This window comes from Populus nigra, chromosome 3 (genome assembly GCF_951802175.1).
Source record: "Populus nigra chromosome 3, ddPopNigr1.1, whole genome shotgun sequence".
Lineage (NCBI taxonomy): Eukaryota > Viridiplantae > Streptophyta > Magnoliopsida > Malpighiales > Salicaceae > Populus > Populus nigra.
Window position 1 is genome coordinate 8,154,497 of NC_084854.1, and position 22,705 is coordinate 8,177,201.

The following is a 22,705-nucleotide window of genomic DNA, read 5'->3' on the forward strand; positions in this document are numbered from 1 at the left end:
GTTTCATTTATGTTTTTAAAGAACAAGGCATGTTGTCTTAAAGACTAAATTGACTACAACAACAACGTTGAGAAAATTGTAAGGAAAAAAAGAGATATTTGCCGATGAATATATGGCGATCTAGATACATGTCAACGAGAGAATCCAATTTCCTTCATTTGGTTTCTCTGCATATTGATTTATTTTTTCACAAGATAGATGTAATTACCACTCTATATGCCTAAGGATAATGATTTTTTTATTTATATCCAAAATTAATTTGGAGGATGCAGCAGCCATTTGGAACCTTCAATGAAATCAAGAGAAATGAAGGGTGCCACTTGACCAGGGGTTAGCTGCTTGCTCGCTTTAGCACGGGCTGCGGGGTTAGCTCCTTCCCCTTTGCACTTGTATTCTCCAAATAAAGCAGTCCTGAAAGCAATGGCTCGTACATATTAATAAAACATTCAATCCCTAAAATTTAATTATTCCACTCTCAAAAAATGTAAACTTAGTTTCATCTAAATAATTAGGGGTCCATATCTTTCGTGCATTAAAAATAATAAAAACCCTTTTGATTTATTTTTTATTTATAATAAACGAGCTTGAAATTAATTAAATTAAATCTCATTAAAAAAGTATTCGGTTAATGTCTCATGATATAAAAGACAATAACAATAAAAATAAAAGGGACTTGTTTTATTTTAAAATAAAAAAAATTATTTCAAAACTTTTTTTGAAACATTTATTTTATATTTTTATTTTTGTCTTTCTAATGAAATATGATTAATTTTTTTTAGATCTTCTTAAAACACTAATAAACACAATCTAAAATAATTATAAATAGAAGATGGATTAAATACATACTGATCTCGTTCAGGGTGGAAATTATTGGACCATCCCTCAGGATTGACAACACTACTCATGGTAGTGTATGAGAACACTACTCGTGGCCTTTGCTGCCATGCTCGTCCCAAATACGCCCTCTTGGTGCCAGTGCCATCTACTTTACAATGCACGAACGAAAATCCAGTATTTTCTGCCTCGTTGTTTCTAGCATGGGCAGTGATGAAATTCCCTTTTTCATCACCAACCACATGTAACTCTGTTCCCTGCATTTAATTAGATATTCACTATATTACACCATATTTATGTACATCAATTGCTATCTCTACCATCCTGCTTAATCATCCGGGTCATTGTTTAGAAGAACCATTTAAAGGATTATTCAAAAGCAAACCTCCCCGGCCGGCGGGTCGTGTTTCAATAACTATTATCCATACATAGTACGGAATACAATTAACTTTTAAATAGAATTTGATTAGGAGAGTTAATTTTTCAAGGGTTACCAAATACAAGGACTTTCCACTTCCAAAAATGTAATCAACGGTGCCTTCAATATAACAATCCTTGAAGAGATGGCGTCCCTTGTCATCGCACAATGTGTCTTGAAATCCAATAAATCTGCAGTTATAGAAAGCAGACTTGTCGCCAGCAATCCTCAGAGCAACTGCTTGTTCTCCTTTCAATTGCCCCTTTGGCCTCGGCGCAGAATTCTGTTCCAACAATTCCATAGAAAAGAAAAGGCAACATATAAGAACCTCAAAAGAGAGAAGAATTAGTGAGATGCGAAAATACATTTTAATTTTCAGACGTGGGAATTTGCCTGATCTATGATGATTAAGATGGCCTTAAGCTCCCTTCTTCATTAACATTCAAACTTCAGGCGGGCTATGTGAAGTAGTGAAAAGAAATGGAAATTGATAATATTTTATGAAACATGAACACACCTTGATAATGATATTAGCAGCTACAAAGTAATCAGCCTCAGCTTCCAAGGTAGCACTGTAAACAGTTCCATATTGTCTTGCCGTGCCATGAAATGACAAGGTTGGCATGTTACTAGGTGATCCCAAGAATGTAACAAAAGGTTTCCCACGTTCAATTTTGAGTTTTTCAATGTACTCTCCAGGTCCAATATGCACAATCACTCGTTCTTTATTCCCTGTTGGAATGCTGTTAATGGCATCCTTCAAGGTTTTGAATTCTCCACTTCCATCTTTCCGAACCTTGATGGTTCTTGGTTTGGCTTCGGCCGCCATGAGGGCAGGGTCTATGGTGCCCTTACGGTTTGCCAGGGGCCTGACATTGTCTTGAAACCATTTGTTTAGGCTCGACGGATCGGCAGGTATCGGACTTTTATCATCGGAACTAACGGTGGTGGACACAAGAAGAATTGCTGTAATGGCACACTGAATAGCTGCAATGCAAGTACCCATCTTTTTTTTTCTTTTTCTTTTGTTTTTTTCTGCTGAAATATTTTCGTGGAATAAGATTGGAATTTATAGGCTGATCACTAGTAAGAGAGGCTTAAAATAGTTGGGATTAAGAGATCTCTTCGCATAATTCCCTCTATTTTAAATTGCTGGTTACCTCACAACCACTTGATATATATGTAGCATTACGATAGAATAGCATCTTCTCCTTCTTCTTTCCTTTTTCTTTCTTTCCTTCTTTCTTTTTCAAACATAGCCAAAGATAGCTATTTCTCCATTGGCCAAACTAGGATGGAGCTACATTTTTTTATACTTCTGTTCATCATCTAGCGCCAAATTTATTTTATTTTGCTAGACTAATATTCTTTTCTGTACGATATTTTCTTGTTGCAAAATCATTATATAATACTAAATTTTAACATCATATTCTTTTCTTGTTTTATTTTTTTATATGTCTTGTTATATGGTTAAATAAACTCTACATGAGTTGTATACATTGGATGTAAAATATATATTAAATTGTGAAAAAATTGCATTTTTTCTATTCTAAATTTCTACACATAAAATCATAACACGCTCTTTCAATATCTCAATGCATCTATATCTCCAGGGTCAAGCAGTTTAGCCATTTCCAATGCATAGGCCTGATCACCCAAGGTGTACATGTACAGCCCAAACATCTCATGACTTGCTTCTTTGAGAAACATACGTGCGAAAGGCCTTGACTTAATCATCATGTGCATGAACCTCAACATGAATAGACTGCCTTTTGAAACATCTATTCATTTGCCATGAATGCATGTTCAGCAAAATGCATTGTCTGTCAAAAGAGAGATGCATATTCAACCCAACTGTCCAAAAATAGGATGGAGCTTTTGGATAGTACAAAGTAAGTAGCCAATGACAACACATATGTTACCTTTCAATTCAATAAAAAGTAAAGTAATGATGAAGGTTTAAGCATCTTGTGCCTTTTTTTTTTTTTCGGACATGTGAAAAGGTAAAACCTTTTAGTATCCTGATAGGACCTCAAATTAAGAAGGAATGATGAACTGCGTAGATTACTGTCTTCAAGACCTTTCATCTCCTTGACTTGCATTAGCATGGCTTCGTCATCTAAAGGATCTTCATATCAAATCATCTTCTATATACCCAAATAACAACTTCTTCTACCCAGTTCTCTCCTCTTTTTTCTTATTTCATAAGAGAAAAATCTTATCAAGAGATCAATAGACAAACATTATAAAGAGGACAAGGCATCATGAGTCCGCTAATGACGTGAAGCATTTGTTAGAGAAACTCCACTAAAAACCTCTGCAGCTTTGCTCCTTGGCATAATAATAGAAAGATATAAAGGAGTAGAATTCCCTGTAGAAGAGGGAAAATAGAGAAGAAGAAAGAAACCCTATAGAAGAGGACTGGAGAACTGAAAGAAACTAGGGCTGCCTTAGCATACATAATAATCTCTTACACAAGGCCATAGGGTTCAAAAATCTCATACAAGAAGGATAGATTCCAACAAATATAATTTTCATGCATGAAGGAACCATGGGGATATGTTGTCACGTAATTTTCAATCTTGGAGGAAGCGATTTGTTTTCACATGATTTATTTATTCTAGTTTTTTTCTAACTGCAGTTTGCTGTGTTTTCTCTTGTTTTTTTTTAGCAAAGAAATAATATTTTTATTTTCCATAAAAAATTATATTTTTTAATGTATTTTTTTTAGTTCAAAAAATTTAACAAATCAAAAAGTTTATGTATATATGTAATTAAATAAACTGAGAATGATGTGCCTAATAAATAAATAAATAATTATTAATGACATCTAAAAACAAAACTTAAAAAATCAAGAGGTAAATATAGATCAAGTTATTTAATCTTAAAAGACAGGACAGTTACTTGATCATGTTTGCTAATTAATCAAACAATAATAGAAATAGACAAACTTATTAAATTAATTGGATAAAATAAAAAAAATAAAAAAAAATAGCATATAAAGCTACACATATTAAAAATATCATTTAAAAATAAATATTTGTTATTTTCAAAAACATAGTTTATCTATACAAAAGATAAAAACAAAACCATAGATAAATCAGAAAAAACTTTCCAAAAATTAAATGCATAACCAAAAATCACTATTATTTAAAAGAAACTCTCTAAGCAAAATAAAAGAGAAAATGGGTATTAACGTAAATATAATTAAGATTTTTTTAAAAAAAAAAACATCAATTGAAATCAAAAAATCAGGAGAAAAAAAGGGTCAGATGTTGCTAGGCCTCACAAGCCAGGCCAACCTGCCCAACCCATTTCACTCGGGCCCGCGCGATCAATCTCTTTTTTTTAATCGGCACCATGTCGTCCGTCTCTTTTTTAAAAAGACAAAAAAATAAATGATGTGTCATCTATTTTGCCCAAATTACGGCCATTGTGGTAGCCATAAAATTGAGGCCTAAGTTTTTTTTACCCAAAAACCATGACAAACATATCCATGGCCTCAAAAACCCACCCTAAAAAACTGAAGTCAACCCGAAACTAAAAATCAACTCGAGCTCAAATATGTTTTTTCATGAACTTTTAAGGTACAAAAACACCTAATATAAACTCTCATCATCAAATGGAATAATTTGGCATACATATCCTTCATTTTGGTGATCTAAATTGGTGTTAACAACAAATTTCTCTCTCTATAACTAGAATTCGGCGACCCCTCTCTCTCTCTCTTCTCTCATCCAGGAACCAAAACAAAAAACAAAAATAAACCTCTATACCAAAATGGAATTCAAACAATTAAAAGGGACTAAAATTGTATAATTTGTATGATTGTTTAAGTTGGAGGATCAAAGTGTATTTTTTCAAAACCTATGGCATGCCACCCATGTTTGTCACGTTTTTCATTTTGGTTTTCGCTCTTTTAATTTCACTCTTTTATAAGAATTTAAAATCAATTGCTCATTAAATAAAACTAAATCGTCCAAAAACAAAGTTTGGAAACAAATTTAAAAAAAAATTATACAATGACAAATACATGGTGAAAGTTTCATGCGTTTTAAAGTATAGTATAATAAATCCCTATACAAGAGGGTTGAAGAAATGAAAGAAGACCATGTAGAAAAGGGTTCCAATGAAAAGAAAAAACATACTTAATTCTGAAATTTTAAGGCATAATCAACGTTCTACAAATGACATGTTATTTATATAGACACCAAGAAACCTTAGTGTTCTAAACTAAATAGAAAATAAAAATCCTAAATAAATATAACTACAAAGGACATGCTGTTTATATAGACACCAAGCTGTGCTCTATAGATGCGATAGAAGTAGCCCCCCTGTCATCATCCAAGACCTCCACAGTCTCTACCATATTACACATTTCTGCCCTTCATATCAATCAATAAAAGAAAAGGTTTATTTGGGAATGAACCCCAACACCTAAACAAACAACGCAAGCAAGCAAACTACAGAACAAAGTAGAGAAGAAACTGTTTATTCTTTTTAGACACTAAAAAAATGCAAAATGGGCAAGAAATCATCAAGCTTCGTTAATTACCTCTTTTCTTGAAGCTTAGATTCAGCATTTTTTCAATGAACTACAATGTTTTTCAACATCTCCCAAGCACTAGAATGAAAGAGCAAGCCAATTTGTAATGCTTGCATTTTAGTATCAGATAAAGGAACGAAAACCTAGTCCATGAAAAAAAAAGAGCACCCCATCTAGCCAAATGGAGCTGCACAACTGATATGAGCCATGAACACAGCATGTCTTCTGCAAGTTTTAGAGTAGTGGGTGAAGTAGTAATATTTATCTCAAGGTAAACAAAAAAAAATGGATATTGTCATTCATAGTAGTTACAAAGCCAACACTACAAACCCTTTGGTTGGAGCACCATTATACATAAATTTGGAAGCATATGAATGCAGAAGACTAAGTAAAATAAGCAGCTCTGCTATACCCTCAAAAGGTTTTGGCAAAACTTTCATTATATGAAATAAAATAGAAGTACTTGGCTTCTGAGTGGTCCACACAATGCCAACTAATCAACAAGCCTTAGTTGCTTCAGTTTTGATATAACATGTGTGAAGAAAATGCAAGACTTACCTTAAACTCTGAAGTTTCAAGAAGTCTACTTCATCAAGCACATGCTTTAAGAGAATGGGCTTTATAGTCATGTAACTAGAGCTGCATCAAATGAATTAAGGATTTCTTCTAAAAATTGCTCTCGTAGAAGCGTCAAAAGGGCTCTCTAACTTGTATGAGCGGGTGATATTAAAGAGATAAAGCTTCTTAGAGGAAACAAATGCAGTAGAGAGGATCCTTTGCATCCCTGTCCTAGTACTGTCAATCCTGTACTCAAATTCTAACACTTGCAGACCTTCATGGCTTGATCTCTCAGGCACAGAAATAACCTCAACATTCTCTGCTCTTTCCTGAACAAAGAGAGAACTTATAGTTACCAAAACTTCTTTTTTTTTATCCCACCAGACATCCTGATATAACAGCTATTTAATTGTTTCTCCCCTTATTCCTACAACATAATCCAAAGAGAATTCAAGCTTTTCCCTGAATATATAAGCATGATGAAAATGAACATGGTAAAGTAAAGAGAATAGCAGTCTCCATCACGACATTTTCTGCTCATAAAAATAAAAATAAGATCTGGATTAATCTGGTGAGCTTGAATGGAAAGACACTCCACAATCCTTCAAATCATAGTTTTTACTATTCAACATGAATTAGTTCTTTTGGCGTTGATTCATGTGCGCACTACTAATTTTTCTACAATAGGCAAGTGTGTGTGTAGCAGTAAAGAACTTGTGATAGATACGAAACAAGTCAAAACAGAGCAATGGTTTAATGAAATCCACTTTAATGATTGTCGTCTGGCAGATTACCAGAGAAAAACAATATCCAGCTGTCAATTGAGATAATAAATGAAGACTACCCGAGTTACTAGATCAGAAGTGCTATAAATAAAAAAAATATAAAGCTGAATTCCTAATAAATCAAATATCAAAAGATAAAGTTAGGAAAAAAACAATTGCACAAAAGAATCTGATCTCCCGAGGCTGTGGCTACTCCCTTCTGAGTTGGAAATTTCAAAACTAAGTATCGAGTATTAATGATGGTGTTGATTTTATGTAGAAGGGGTCTTCCTAGAAAGGCATTATAAGTTAACGCCATATAAATCAATATGAAGCAAAAATCACAATGAACCTTTGTTGGAATGAAACACACTTTGAAGAGGTACACATCACAATAGGTCGTTTCAAGGCACCTTTCACTAGGACGCCCAGACCCTCAATACCACCCTCAATACCAACAAGAGGAGTTTTTACCGGCGCTAGCTTCGAAGAGGGGATTCCCATTTGAACCATAACTTATGCGGAGAGAATGTTAACTGTGGAGCCATCGTCTACCAATACCTGATGTAAGCATTTCCTCGTTGAACCTCTTCAGGTATGTTCTGGTAGACCCATCCTTCACTTGGGTGATTCCAAAGAGTTCAATGAAACTTTTTTTGGCTGGAATACTTGTATTGAAGTGTGTCACTAGCTTGGCACAAAGATGATTAAAGATGGTGATTGAACGTGGTTACAGGTTATTATACCATGCCCTTACAGAAACTCTAAAAGTCATAAGGAGGATCTTGCACATGGCATGACTATCTTGAATGACCAATTCTAAACTTCTACATATATTTTATACATGTTCCATGGGGTCTATGAGCCCATCGTAATTTTATAAGGTCATTTTGGTGGCGCTGTAATCTATGGGTATGCGTGTGTTCAACACACGTCTTGATAGAGAGGAATCTCTTATCTGATAAGGAGTGTAGATGTCCTCCTGGATGAATTTTTCTTACAGATGTTTGCCACTCCTACGCCTATCAGACTCAGCAGAACTTGATGTGTGTGGTCAAAGATGGCATGATGGAGGAACTGCCTCTTTCTCATGTTGCCCAAATGGGCGCCTAGAATAGCCCCTTCATGCTCGAGCGTCACAAGGTAGGGGTGATCATTTTCGGTTCGGTTCGGTTTTTACCTATAAAAACAACCAAACCAGTTTTTTTGAAAAAAAACCAAAACCGAACCGAAACCGAGTCAAACCGACCAGTTTCGGTCAGGTTCAGTTCTTGATTTTAAAAAACCGAGAAAGCCTATACGCTCATATTTCTTCTCGAACTCGCCAGTAGCCTTTTCACAAATATTGTTTTCCCTGCATTATGCAAACTGCAAACAACAAAATCCATAAATCCACACCACTTATTTCAATTAAAAAATAAAAATAAAATCAACATCCCAAATCCAAAACTCTGCTATAAATCAAAACCCTAAATTTCTTGCAAAATAAACATGGCTTTTCCTATATTTTTCAAATACCCAAATGCCAAAAATCCAAACCCGATTTTTTAAAATCAAAACCCCAAATCTTCTTATACAGATAAATCTTATCTTCCCTGCATTTTAAAGAATACCCAGAAGCATATGGAAGTAGTGGTCTTCCTTTTCATTCTCGACAAGTTCAGCAATTCCCTTCCATCTACTCCTTTTCAACTTCTCATAATAATTCTTAGCTGCAACAGTCAAATAGTCTTCCTCAGCTACAAAGAACAACATCCTCTCGCACCCAAGCCTAGGAAGATCCTCTACACCCGGATTCATCCTAGGATCAAGAGCGCGAGAGGGGGCTGCTTCTAAGTCTAAAGGGAGGGAGAGGAAGAGAAAGAAGGAGAAGGGGCTGCTGGTGGCTAGGGTTACTGGGGGGCAGGGGGATAAATTTTTCTATTTATAATCTTCTTTTGAACCAGTTCAGTTTGGTCCGGGTTAACCGGTTCTTGCATTACAAAATCGAAAACCGAACTGAACCAGGATTTTTTCTAACTATTCTAATCGGTTTAATCGATTTTTTTTCTCGATTCAGTTTTTTCGATTAATTTTTTTTCGGTTTTATCGGTTTATTCGGTTTTCTAGTTTTTTTGCACACCCCTATCACGAGGGTGTGAATGCTCCTTAGCTTGGCTTAATGGCCTCTAAGGTTGAGCATCCTCTAGGGGATCATTTTACCTGCACTCTTCTGGATAATGTAGTTATTTATGGACACTAGGTTGGGCCTGCTGTCGTGGAGTGTAGAAATGCAGCAACTTGCTGAGGAGGAGCTGCAATCCATGGTGGTGAATTTTCTCTCGCTTGTTGATTCCCCAACACTGTTTGAGTGAGGAGTTGTATTTGTTTCATTAATTGTTGAAGAATCAATTGTTTGGTGGTTGGAATATATATTATGGTAAGGAGATCAGTAACTTGTCATATCTAGGAGTGTCCTAATTATCTACCATTGATAAAGATAAGAAAGGAAAAATAGTTACACAATAGAGTTGTATGACTTTTTGTAAAGTTTTTTCACAGACGACATCATTGATGATGTTGTAAAATTCAAAATACATGAATAAAAGGTTATTTTGTTTTTGGGATAGTGATTAATCAATATGTTAAAATACTTAAACTTCTTAGTCCAAGGAACTCTAAGTTTATTATGAAAGTCTTGAATACATGCAAAAACAGTCTCAATTGGAGGGGGCTTAAAGACCCTCTGATGATAAAGTCGGTATCTTTATGGAAAAAGTATTAAATGACTTAAAGCAGTAAATGACTTCAAAAAGCCTTAAACTCCAAGGACAAAGATGTTTGCTCTTAAGTTCTAAATTGATTAATACTCTGAAGTCTTTATATTTTTTTTATCTTAAGAAGAGGAGAGTTTTTTTGTGAACCCCTTGCCTGGATGATTTAGATGATATTTATACCCGATGAACCTTGTTGTTTTTATAAAAAGGAAAATTCGGAAAGTCCTTTGCTTTCAGTAACATGAATGAGAAGCAAATATCTCTTACATATCATTAATGAGATAGTAAGTATGGTAGGTCCCCTAAAAGACTTTATGTATACCTATAAATATAAGGAAATCATCACCTAATATGAACAATTATTCTAGATTGAGAGATAAAATGGTTTACCATGTCTTTAATACTTATATTATAAAAGATCATTTACGATCAATCATAAAGCCTTAGAATTTGATAATGTCTAAATTTTTTAGGTCTAGCATGTTTGCTAGACTTATGTTATCTTGGGCTTGACAGTCATTAAATCCAACTACTTTAGGTTTAACATGTTTGTCAGACTTACATTACCTTGAACTTGGTAACTGCCGAGTCCAACTACCTAGAGTTTGACTCGTCAAACTCACGTTACCTGTACTTAACTGACTACCTAGTCCAATAGTCTTGGATCTAACATGTTCATCAGACCCATGTTACCTTGAATATGGTTAATTGTCAAGATTAAATGTCCTAGGTCTAGCATATTCACTAGAACTATATTATTTAAGACTTGACAAAGTATCTTGGATTTAATATATTTATCATACCTGCGTTACCTTAATTTGACTGATTACAAAGCCCAACTATCTTGAACCTGGTATATTTACAATTTGCATTATTGTATTTTATTAATAAAATATTAATTTATCAAAACCCAATAATCAAGGGTGCAATATTAAAATCTATACATTAAAAGCAATCACACATGAACGAATAAATGACCTATATTAGTATTTTTTTTTTAATTTATTCACTGGTTTTTGTTCTGTAATTTATAACAAATTAGATATGAAGTAAGAAAGACAATTATTTGCCAACTTACCATCGGAGCTCGTTAGTCATGTCCAAAAAAAAATATTTACAGTAAAATATCCAAGAAAAAAAAAAGAAATACAAGAATGAGAAAAAGAAAATACAAACCATTTCGTATCACACCACATCAATTAATACACTATACCAATCTTCTTAGGATCCCTTTTTCACTTCATTTACGTCTATCGAAGCGGGACCACTCCCTTGTCTCTGTCCTCCACTATCTCCATGCCACGTCTCATCAGCTTCTGCATCCTCCTCCTCCACCCAATCATCTCTCTCCATAGTCTGTTGATAATATCGGACGGCCACAAACATCATAAACACTGCAAATACGGTATATTAACATTACATGGTAACGAAAGCTAGTTTAATTTTCACATCTGGCCAGACATAACGAATATTATTCAAAAAGTAAACAAGGGGTGCCCTTACCAGCCCAAATGCGAGCAACCATTGAAGACAGGTTCCAGACGAGGGAGAAGATACCTAAAGCCACGGCCTTTTTGTGCGAGCATGACTCCCAAGCATCGCGAAATCGTCGAATCCAAAATTTACCTTCACATTGGGTTTTATTATAAAAATTAGTGAGAACCCTCCAGTTGAAGGGCAATCTTGAGCCCATATTATCAGTATTAAGGATCGTCGTCTAGCATTCCTTTTCCTTTTCCTTTTCCTTTCCTTATTTTTTGGGCCACTTTTCAAGCATTTTGATTACATCTTTACCACCCTCACAAAGGAAATCAGCAGAAATGACAACCTATATATATATTAAAAAAAAAAAAAACCCTTAACTAGTGTGGTAAGTGTGCCCTACAACGTTTGAGAATGTGATAAAAATTGTTTTTTTAAAGTAGTTTTTTCATGCAATTTAGACTGCATTCCCGGAACTGGAACTGGAACCGGAACCTAGCTACTGCGAGCAGGAACTGGAACTGGAACTGAATCCTAGCTACTAGACTTTGGCCAACATGCCAAAGAAGAAGAAAGAGATGCTCTGTAGTGGGTCCTACAAGAAATTGTGGTTCTTATATTATTAGGATGGTCCCACCCTTTAATCTCCATTTATATCTTTTGGATGACCAAATTAGCATCCAATACTAGAGATAATAATATCATGATTAGATTTGGAATGTAATACGCTCTTCATTTCTTTTGGACCCATGAGATCCTCCTACGGAGGAGACATCATCTATGTCAATAGAACCGTTAGTCCGTTACATGATGAAAACCAAGATCTGTCAGGTTTGGCAAACTATGATTTTGTCAGTCTACGTTTGTGTTACTGGTGCAAGTGCTGTCGTTTGTGTGTTCTAACGGTATAAAATCATAACTCAATGAAAGAAATATGACAGAGAAACGAAAGAGATTATAATTCGAGGATTTACCATATGCAGTTAACTGTGTGGAGTAGGAAGAGCAGACTTTTGGTACAATGAAAACGCCGAAAAAGCCTGCACAACCATAGTTTCAGTGGGGGGAAAAGGGTGGAAGAACATGCAGGGAATTTAAGAGGGTTCCCCTTCGGTTTTGAAGCCAAGGAAACATTTCAAGAATTACTGCAGGCTGTGGAAATTAATGTAAATTTCGTTTACCAAGTGCTAAGGGGAACCCTTTTGCTTAAGATGAGTTGCTGCTTCTCGTTTATAATTTCTGAAATTAGACAAATGAAAAGGAAACCTACCCAATTTTGCCATCTTCCAGATGGTTATGGAGCTGCCACACCTGGCAAGAACAAAGAGTAGCACTGCCATCTGCCATTGTCACAGACTCGTAATTCATCAGCTTTTTGAGCCTCTCTCAAATGGACATAAAAGTAATCAAACTCAAACAAGGGAACTTGCCTTCATTGTAGTGGAAGGATCACCAGAAAAAAGGGCTCTAATTTTCAACAGGCACTCGTTTAAGTAAGGCAGAACCAATTTTAATAACCAAATTGCCTCACCTTCACCCACCACATAGCTTCTATCATCATCTATATCTATAACTCCCCTGAATTTCAACAAGAAAAAGGTATAATTAAAAACCAATGGCACTAACTAATCAGGTGTTTTTTTTTTTATCTTGTTTTGTTGACTATTGTATTAGGGGTTTACCTGCAAATAAGTGATCTATACAGAAAAATGGTGGCAAGATAAACAAGACCCAGGTAGGAAATCACAGAAATGAAACTGCAAAAGAAATGATCAAGCAGAGTTTAGTATAGATATGTGCCTTAAAACAGAGTAAATGCAGTAAGCAGGCAAGTCAACTTAGAATTCAGTGTTCTTGTTTTATTTGCAGTATCTAACCTGACATTGAGATCTTTAGAGTAGGAGGATGAGATTATGATAAATGTGCCCAATCCAAAGGCTAATGCAGATCTCGATAGGTCTCTCCACATTACTAAATCCACTGAAAACCCCTCAAAGAACACCCAAATTCAGAGAATTTCGTGTCAAACTAGTTGATCAAAAATAGTACAGGGTAAAAGGAATTTAGCTTTCCAAGAAATGATTAACTCACCCAGGTTTTGAAGCTTGCTATGCCTACGAGTTTCTTTGAAACTCTGGTATTCATTAGCAACTGGAATTGCTAGCAGAAAGTATGGCAAAAACATTGAGACAAAAATAAATGAAGCAATCCCAACAAAGACAACAATTCAATGAATAAATAGATTAGTAAAGCATACTTACTAGGAGAAGCAGCAGCCTTTGCAAGATTTTGATAAAGTTTTGCTCTTCTTAACACAGGAGGAGGTTGTTCGTTCACATCTGAAGAAGTTGGAGCTGTTCTGTTGTTAAATCGCTCAACTTTTTTCACTTCACTCACTACCTTCTTAGGTTTCTCTTCAGGTGTGCTAAACTCCACTTTCTTAGGTTTCTGCCCAGGTGTGCTGACCTCCAATTTCTTAGGTTTATGTTGAGGCGTGCCGACTTCCACTCTCTTAAGCTTCTGTTCTGCTATACAAATCTCCATCTTCTTAGGTTTTTGTTCTGCTACATTTGTTTCAACCTTCTTGGGCCTCTCTTCTGGTATCTTAATCTCCTTAATATCTAAGGTTTTCTTTTCAATCTCGATCTCAATTTCTTCCTCTTCTTCGTCTCCCTCAAATTCATCATCACCAGGAGGAGGATTATATACCAAAAGATCAGGAGCTGGTTTCTTTATTAACTCATTGGTTTCGCTACTAGAAATTACCTTTTCTTGGCACATACCAAACTCTTCACAAGTTTCCTCAGATCCAGTCTCCTCGATTTCAGGTGGGCTCTTCTCAATTCGATTAACCGATTCATTCAGTACCTTGTCAGTTTCTGACTTTGCCTTCCTTAACTGAACTGAATTACTTTCATCCCCGCCATCAGGTACAGGATCTTTACCGATACCAGATTGCTTTGAAACCTTAACAGAATCCGATTTTACTTTCCTTAATTCTACATCATATTCAAAAACCTCTCTTAAGTCAGATCTTTGTTTCCTTGTCTGACTTGGGCTATTCTCATTTTCATCAACAGAAACACCAACCTCTCTATTTGCTTCAGAACTTCCTTTCTTGACCTGAATTGGAATTTCATCAAGCTCTTTACTTACTTTCTCGACCTGAATAAAGCTTTTATCAATACCATCAACAGACAACCTAAGCTCTTTATTACTTCCTTCAGATCTCCCCTTTCTTGCCTGAACTGGACTTCTCCTGATTCCATCGACCGAAACACTCAACTCTTTACACTGCACTTCACTAGTTTTTCCCTTTGCAATCTGAATTGGACCTTCAAAGCTCTCAGATTTCCAAGTCTTTCTCTTGCCACTCACAGCCACACCAGTACTTGTACCAGTTTGTCCTCCTCCTCTCTTTACAATCTTTTTTGCAGTATCTTCATTACTACTTCTACTCTCTTCAACATTCTCTTCTCCATTAAATACCTTAATTCCACCTTTAACTTCATCAAGTTTCATTCTGCTCTCCCACACAGAACCCGCTACAACACTAGTTTTAACCCCAGCTCTTCTCCTACTCACATCCATTTTGGACCCTTTTTATCCTATCTATTCTTCTCAATTGTAATCATGTGCTCCTCGGTCATGAGTGATAATCTTGGGCATGAGTCTTTAAGCTCAATATATAGCACTTGTTGGTGATGTTAGATACATTTTGGATCCCTTTTAACTTTTGCAAAGAGAAAGACAGGACAGAGAGAGAATTGAAGGTTGTGTAGTCAGAGATGCGGGGGTTGTGTAGTAAGTGTATGATCGCTGGATCTCTCTATATATTGATGGGAAAAAAAGAAGAGAAAAAAGAGAAGAATCTGGTGGGGTAAAATGATCTGGGTGTTAAGGATGAAGACCCCTCTCTCTCTCTCTCTCTCTCTCTCTCTCGCTGCTGCTTTTCTTTTCTTTCTTTTGAGGGGTATTTATTCCTTCACTCTTGTGCCTCGCCTCAGGATCTATGTGGATAGCACTGCAACCGAGGATCAAAACCCTCAAATTCATTAGTCTCACATGCAAACACAGACGCTGCCCTTAAAGGAGTGTCAAAGCTGTGCTCTTTGCTGCATTTTGGCTAATTTGTCTGGGAGCCAGGCAAAAGAAAGATACGTGTGGTGCTGAAAACTGCAATTCATTAGGTGAAATTCTTCTAACCCATTAATGTAGTATGTGAAATTGGTCTTTGTATAAGATATATTAAAATAATATATTTTAAATTTTTAAAATTTATTTTTACATTAAAACGTAAAAAAACAATTTAAAAATAAAAACTAAAAAAATTATTTTTTAAAAAAATATTTTTAAAACATGAAAACAAATAAGCTCTTAAATTAATTCCATGTGCTACCGGGCCAAAAAATCTTCTAAAAAAATTCAGGTATTACTATTATGTTTTCCATAATAAAGAAAAAATTGTGACTTGACCTTAGACACAACAGGGTTCAATAAATTCATTTCATTCAATTATATAATAATAATAAAAAAACCATGGTAAATAAACCTAACTAAAAAAAATCCTATCATGATGACATAAACAAAAAACAACACTTGTAAATATTGTAATATGATTTTTATAGTCCAAAGTTAAAAAGAAGGTTTATTTGTTTCCTGAAAATTATTTTTGTGTGTCTATTTATTTTTAGAAAAATTGATTAATAAAAAATATTTTTCAGTAAAAAAAATTTGATTTGGTTTCTACAAAAGTGTTTTTCTTTTATTTTGGACGGAAAACAATTTTCAAAAGTTGTGAGAAATTCAGAAATATCTTACTATTTGTTTATTATATCAAATTTGGTCCTTAATCTTTTGATTGCCATATATTTTGTTTTGAATCTTTTTTTTTAATTTCATCCCTTAGAATTTGATTTTTATATCAACTTTAGTCCGAATTATTTTGATTGTTATTTGCTTTTGTTTTATTATTTTCTTAATTGAAATTTTTTATCTATCAAATTTGATCTTTATTCTTTTGATTGCTATTTATTTTATTTGAAATAATTTATGAAATTATATTTTTTTAATTTAATCATCTTTTAACTTTTTTATCTGTCAAATTTGGTTTTTATTATTTTGATTGTTATTTATTTTATTTGAAATAATTTATGAAATTATATTTTTTTATTTCATCATCCTTCAACTTTTTTATTTGTAAAATTTGGTCCTCATTCTTTTAATAAACTTGAAAAAAAATCGTAACATTAATAGGTTATTTTTCAGCTCATTTTCTATGACATAATCAAATATTGGAAAAGTGTTTTCCAACTAATTTTTCATGACATGACCAAACATCAGAAAATAACTTTTTTTTCAAGAATCCACTTTTTAAAATAAAACTACTTTCCAACAAACAAACGAGGCCTAAATGAAATTCAATAAAATAACATATAGAAATACATCTTTAATTAATCTAATAATATTATTCCTAGCCAACCCAATGTTTAAGGAAAAATTAAAAAAAAAAACAAAAAAATGCATCCCATGTCAACCCATGTTAGTCTGGCAAACCCTCGATCCAAGTTATGAAATCAGCATAACCCAATAGAAGAAAAAACACAAAAAAAAAAAAATTAAGCCCAAGTCATAAACAACTCAATATAGAAGGGTGGAGTTGGAAAAAAATTAGTTAAAAAAAAGACAAAATAAAAAGATCAAAGTAAACCCAGGTAAACTTGCCAAACCTATTACCCAGGCTATGAGATCGGGAAATCCTTATGGAAAACAAAAAAAAAAATCATGAAATTTAATTCCTAATCAACCCAATATTGAATGATGAAATTGAAAAACAAAATTGATGCTAAAAATAATAATCAAAATAATAAGCACCAAATTTAACATCAAAATAAATTGGCAACCCTCTTTTCTAATTTGAAGAGTGTAAAGCATGAAAATCGTTGAGAAGGGAGAGAAAAATAAAACGAAAAGGAATGGATCGTCAAAGCTACACCATTGACACACACCACCCCATAATGTAGCCACTGTTAAGACAATTCTAATTGCACCAGTGAAGACCCTCTTTAGAGGCCAGAGAAGACTCACGAGCCACCAAAGCGTGGTGTCATTCCCCCACATGCTAGCATGTGTAACACACATGTTATCTATTGTTACCCTTTGGTTCTTGACATGGCTAGCAAAAGGGTTGGAAATTTGATTTCTTTTAAATTTGATCCCTAAAGTCTAGATTGTTTTGAATCAACAAAATTGAATTTAATTTTTTCAAATCAAGCATCAACTGAGTGTTGGATTTGTTTCTCGACATTGCAAGGACCCAATACTAAGTCACCAAAAAAAATCATCAAGTCTAAGCCTAAATCAATATAATGTATGAAGATAAAATTAAAAAAGAAATTTAAACTACTAAAAAATCAAAAAAAAAAAAAAACACAATCCACTGTGTGCATTGTGAGTAAGGTCATAGTGAGAAAAACTATGCCCTTTTGTTTTATAATAATTGCTTAAAACATTAAAGGGTGTGGCCTTTTTAGTGTGCATACAACATTATTCACCTTCTTACATTTTACTTTGGACCTATTGTTTAAGATTTTTTTTTTCAATTTGGTTCTCAAATTTTTTTTTTATACAATTGTATCCTTTTTAGGCCAAGTTCGCAATTGAATTAAATTTATTAATTAAGGATAAAATTAAAAGTCAAGAGACCAAATTAGAAAAGACACCATAAATGGTTGATGGTTTCAAAATTCACACAAAATTTTAATTTAGTCCTCATATTTTAAAAATTATACATATTTGGTTCCTCAATATTCTTTCAATTAAATGTTGGTACAAAAGTTCAATTTTGTTATTTTGTAGTCTTTAGTTCGAGAGAAAGGATAGAGAGATCGCTAGATTCCAATGTTAAAAAAAAAAAATATTGTTGATGATGATTTTAGCTACCAAAACGGTTAATCATTTAGTCAAATAGTCTCATTTAATGAGGGGAGCTTATATTAGAAGCTTTTTTGCCTTGAAAGTGTCTAAAAAATATATATTGGTATAATGGTCTCATTTTTTTGTTGTGGATTGATTTTGGATTTTGGAATGGTTTTTTAGGTTTTATAAAGCTATATGTAGGTTTATTAGGATTTTTAAAGTGTTTTCTAAGTGTTTTGGGTCAAAAAACGCCTTGATTTTTAGGCCACTATAATGGCCGGAATTTAGGTAAAATTAGACGATGTCTCGCTTGCCACAACTTTGATTTTTTAAAATAAAAAACAATTACAGTGAATAATATGTCGTCTACCTCATATTGCAATAAAAAAAAAGAAGCCCAAGAGTGTAAGCCCTAACAAAATGGGTCAAGCCTAGCAGCGTCTAACTTTTTTTTTTCTAATTTATTTTAAATTAATGATTTTTTATATGTTTTATTTTCAAAATTATTTTTTTATTTATATTTAAATTAATATCCATTCTCTTTTTTGTTTTGTTTATATAGTTATATTTTAAATGACGATTATTTTTTTTAGTTATTTTGTATTTATTTAATTTTCAAGGAGATTTTTTTTATTATCTATATATTTTTTTAATCTTTTGTATAGATGAACTTTATTTTTAAAAATAAAAAATATTTATTTTCAGATAATATTTCTAATATGTACAATCTTGTATAGTATTTTTTTTATTTTATTCAATCAATTTAATGTATGTATTTATTTCTATTATTGTTTTATTGAATAAAAATATTATTTTAGTAAATACAACTAGGTAAATATTTCACATTGCAAGATTAAATATCTTGATTTACACATGTTTCTTAATTTTTCTAGTTTTATTTTTAGTTATCATTTATGATTTATTTATTTATTTATTAACATATATATTCTCATATGATTACATATATGTATTTTATTTTCACTGAGATTTTTTTAATTATAAAAACACGTCAAAAAAAAATTTTGTTTATAATTTTTTTTATAAATAAAAACAATATCTAACAGGCCATGGGTCAAATAATTAATATAATAATAATAATAATAATGTGTCTCTTTCTTCAATACCATATACTACGGTGCTATATGGCATATCATTGTTTTTTTTTTTAAAAAAAAAAAAAGCTTAAAAGTCATCGAGCATTTGTCAAAGATTATGTCCTTCAAACACTTTATCGATGATAGAGGTTGATTGATGTTTCTAATTGGAGCAAATGGAATAATTGGATGGTTCAAACAGCTGATGAGGATCCATGGCTAATTGCATATGAATACTTTATGAACATGAGCTTATTTTAGTGATACTTGGTCTTGCCAAAAAAAGAAAGAAAAGGAGAAAAGTCAAATTTCGATTTAGTTTTTTCAATCAACTGCCCAAAATCTAATGGAACTTTCAATAAATCGAAAAAAAGTGATATTTTGATTGGTTTTACTTTTATCAAGGCGAGTTAATTTTATCTGTGTTTAGTAAATTAATTTTTAATTTAAGAGCAACTTGGTAAATTTATAATATTGCCTTTTTTTCATTATTATCTTATATATAAAAAAAGTGAGACTGAATTGAAGTAGCTATACATTGCAAATACATTTTACACCTAGAAGAAAAATCCGAATAACGATAATAATCTGAGTCTGTATTAATAATATATATATTTTTTATTAATGTAGATGTCCAGGTCAGCTTGTGCGCACCTAAACTAATCCCACAGGTTCTAAAGTTAACGACCATATAAACTTCCAGTGACCATAAGATTTGTGAAACTTGAATTAATAACTTTTAAAAAATAAATTTAAAATCTGACCAGTGAGCTACATCCCTCAAGATTTTGTATTAACAATATTATTTCAAGAGCTTTTAGCTTTCGTTAATATTGAGATTGATTCCAATAAATTGAATTAAACTCAAATGAAACCAACCTTATTTTTATATTTAAATTCATTTTTATTATGAATTTAGTTCTAAACAAATTATTAGCGAACAGATTTTTCAAACTCCACAACAATATTTTTTGGTTTATCCATGATAAATTTGGTAATAATTAATAGATTTTTTTTACCCATTAATTTTTTCTTGCACAACATCAATGCTTCTGTGAATCATTTCGACACATATAGGGATGGGTAGAAAAGGGCAAACTTATACAAGATCTACCTACACCGATGAAGAACTCGCAAGTCGTAAGCTTGGCGAGAAAAGCAATTATTTGCATCTCATGAATACGACAAAGGCTGCCGCATTGGGAGTAGAGAATGTTTGGATTGAGATTGAGTGCAAGAATCCAAATGTGAAAACAGGAGCTGATGAATCCGACGAGTCCGCCGCCCCCATTTCCTTTTATTTTGATCTGAGCAGGCGAGTCCAGATCATCCGTCTGTCAAGCTTGTCCCTCACCGACACAAATTTCATGCTATGCATATTTGACTTTAATGTTATTTTTATCATGGGGGTAAAAAAGAAGGGGGAAAAAAAGATTCTTCGGAGTACAATATGTTAATATCATCTATCAAATCAGATATAAAACCACTTGTGAATTTTATTTTATTTTACCTGAGATGACATGACTAGTCCACATAAGAATAAGAAAAGTCGTCGTCGTCATTATATTATTATTATTATTTGAGAAATCTACATCGGGATTTTTTTTGGGACTTGCTTGGAATATTATTTTTTTTATAATATATAAAAAGCAAGAAAAAAACTTAAAAATTTTAAAAAATAATATAGTTTCAAAAAAAAAATTTAGAGAAATAATATAATTTAATATTGTCATATTTTAAAAACATGATATTCATTAAATATTATGCTTCTGAAACACGATAATTACATGTCTCCCTTTTTAAGTGTGATAATAGTTAAATGTCGCGCTTCTTAATGAACTGTGACAACTTAAGATATTGCGTTTTACAAGCATGACGTTAATAAAAATTTAAACAAATCAAACACATAACAGCATGAATATATGGACAGTAGTGGTCCCACAAATATGCTTTGAGATGGTCGAATAGCCTAAATCGTGTAATGTGTTAGTTCGACTACAGATAACACATTTTAGTTGATATCAATACGAGATATGTTTTAAACGCTATTACTCGTAAGGGTAAAAATAATAATTATGACTGATTAAGCTGACATAGTGCTTATGTATCACAGTGGGATGCACAAAGGAATAAGATATTTACAGAGATGCATCATGTGAATATTGATTAGAAGTATATAATTTGGTACATGAGTATAACACGATCCGGATCCCGAGTAGGTTCCTCTACCTAGATATATGTAACATGAGCAATATGTCTAGCAGATTCAGAGCGTGTTTGGCAGTGTGGTTGCGGGTGCTTTTCAAATAACTTTTCGTGCCAAAATGCATGTCAATGATGTTTTTTCATTTTTTAAAAATCATTTTTGACATCAGCACATTAAAACGATTCAAAACGTACAAACCATATTAAATTTTAGAAAAAAAAATTCAAATTTTTTAGGAAAGCAGCCGCAGCCGCGTTCCCAAACACTGCCTCAATATCATGTAATTAATAAAGTCTTTTTATAATTAATATATGTTACAACATTAATTTTTATGTATTTATCTTTTAATTTAACATTAATATTTTATTAATATTAGGTTGATTTCTTGCTACGGAAGGGTCAAAATATCGCATTTTATCTTCGTAGTACTGACAAAGAAAACGAAGTTCACACCGTAGAGTCCAGGTGATTAAATGTTTGCTGCACTGGACTTGAAACTTTTGGAGAGATGCTAACTCTTGGTGATGCCATGATAGAGGATGAGGCCACTCAAGCGCGAGCTAGAGCTGGATTCAGTTATGCTACAGATAAACCTGAATTATCCAGTAGACAACGTAGACGTAGACAGATAGATGCGTTATATTTATATATTTTAGGATTACTTGAATATAATATTATTGAATTATTTTATATTTATTTTGCATATATATATATATATATATATATATGTTTCTTTTTTGTTGTATTCATAGGGCTACTTATGATTATAGAGTATGAGAATATATTGAGTTTAATTAGAATTTGTTAATTGTGATTATTATGGTTTTTTTAAACGAGACAAAATTTTAGCTGTAGTTCTTATATAGAAAAAACTGTTCAAATTTTGATAAAATTATAAATATTTTAACTCTCTAAAATAATAAAGTAAATACAATTTCAGATTAATAAAAATTATGATTTTATAATTTTTTTCAGAATTAAAACACGAATAATCACTCAAAACCTTATAGTAGTCAAAACAGTCTGATTCTTTTGGTTACAGTCATATCGTTTTATCAAATATCCAGTTGTTTCTCAAAATAATCTCTTTGAAAATATCACGGTTCAGAAAAGTAACGTTTTATTCATG

At 32.8% G+C, this 22,705-nt stretch overlaps 2 protein-coding genes across 2 annotated transcripts; both read right to left on the bottom strand.

Annotated features, from left to right (window-relative positions):
• Window positions 1–254: 254 nt before the first annotated feature.
• On the bottom strand, window positions 255–2,258 carry LOC133688538 (pectinesterase PPME1-like). The gene is made up of 4 exons (XM_062108048.1): window positions 1,770–2,258; window positions 1,329–1,535; window positions 847–1,091; window positions 255–411 (listed from the first exon to the last, which is right to left on the bottom strand). Exons 1-4 carry the CDS (start codon window positions 2,256–2,258, stop codon window positions 255–257), a joined length of 1,098 nt encoding a protein of 365 aa, XP_061964032.1.
• An 8,663-nt stretch (window positions 2,259–10,921) lies between these two features.
• Window positions 10,922–15,529, bottom strand: LOC133689341 (reticulon-like protein B21). Its single transcript, XM_062109169.1, has 9 exons — window positions 13,620–15,529; window positions 13,450–13,518; window positions 13,236–13,338; window positions 13,041–13,115; window positions 12,789–12,936; window positions 12,629–12,698; window positions 12,333–12,398; window positions 11,380–11,502; window positions 10,922–11,270 (listed from the first exon to the last, which is right to left on the bottom strand). The coding sequence occupies exons 1-9, from the start codon at window positions 14,947–14,949 to the stop codon at window positions 11,098–11,100; spliced, it is 2,157 nt and encodes a 718-aa protein (XP_061965153.1). The 5' UTR covers window positions 14,950–15,529; the 3' UTR covers window positions 10,922–11,097.
• Window positions 15,530–22,705: the final 7,176 nt, after the last annotated feature.

Coding starts and splice junctions, on each gene's coding strand:
- LOC133688538 (XM_062108048.1), bottom strand. CDS start 2,258: ATGGGTACTTGCATTGCAGCTATTCAGTGTGCCATTACAGCAATTCTT. Junction 1,536..1,769: donor CTGCTAATATCATTATCAAG/GTGTGTTCATGT, acceptor TTGTTGGAACAG/AATTCTGCGCCGAGGCCAAA. Junction 412..846: donor TTCCACCCTGAACGAGATCA/GTATGTATTTAA, acceptor CATTGCTTTCAG/GACTGCTTTATTTGGAGAAT.
- LOC133689341 (XM_062109169.1), bottom strand. CDS start 14,949: ATGGATGTGAGTAGGAGAAGAGCTGGGGTTAAAACTAGTGTTGTAGCG. Junction 13,339..13,449: donor TAGCAAGCTTCAAAACCTGG/GTGAGTTAATCA, acceptor AGGGGTTTTCAG/TGGATTTAGTAATGTGGAGA. Junction 12,399..12,628: donor CTGGAAGATGGCAAAATTGG/GTAGGTTTCCTT, acceptor ATGGTTGTGCAG/GCTTTTTCGGCGTTTTCATT.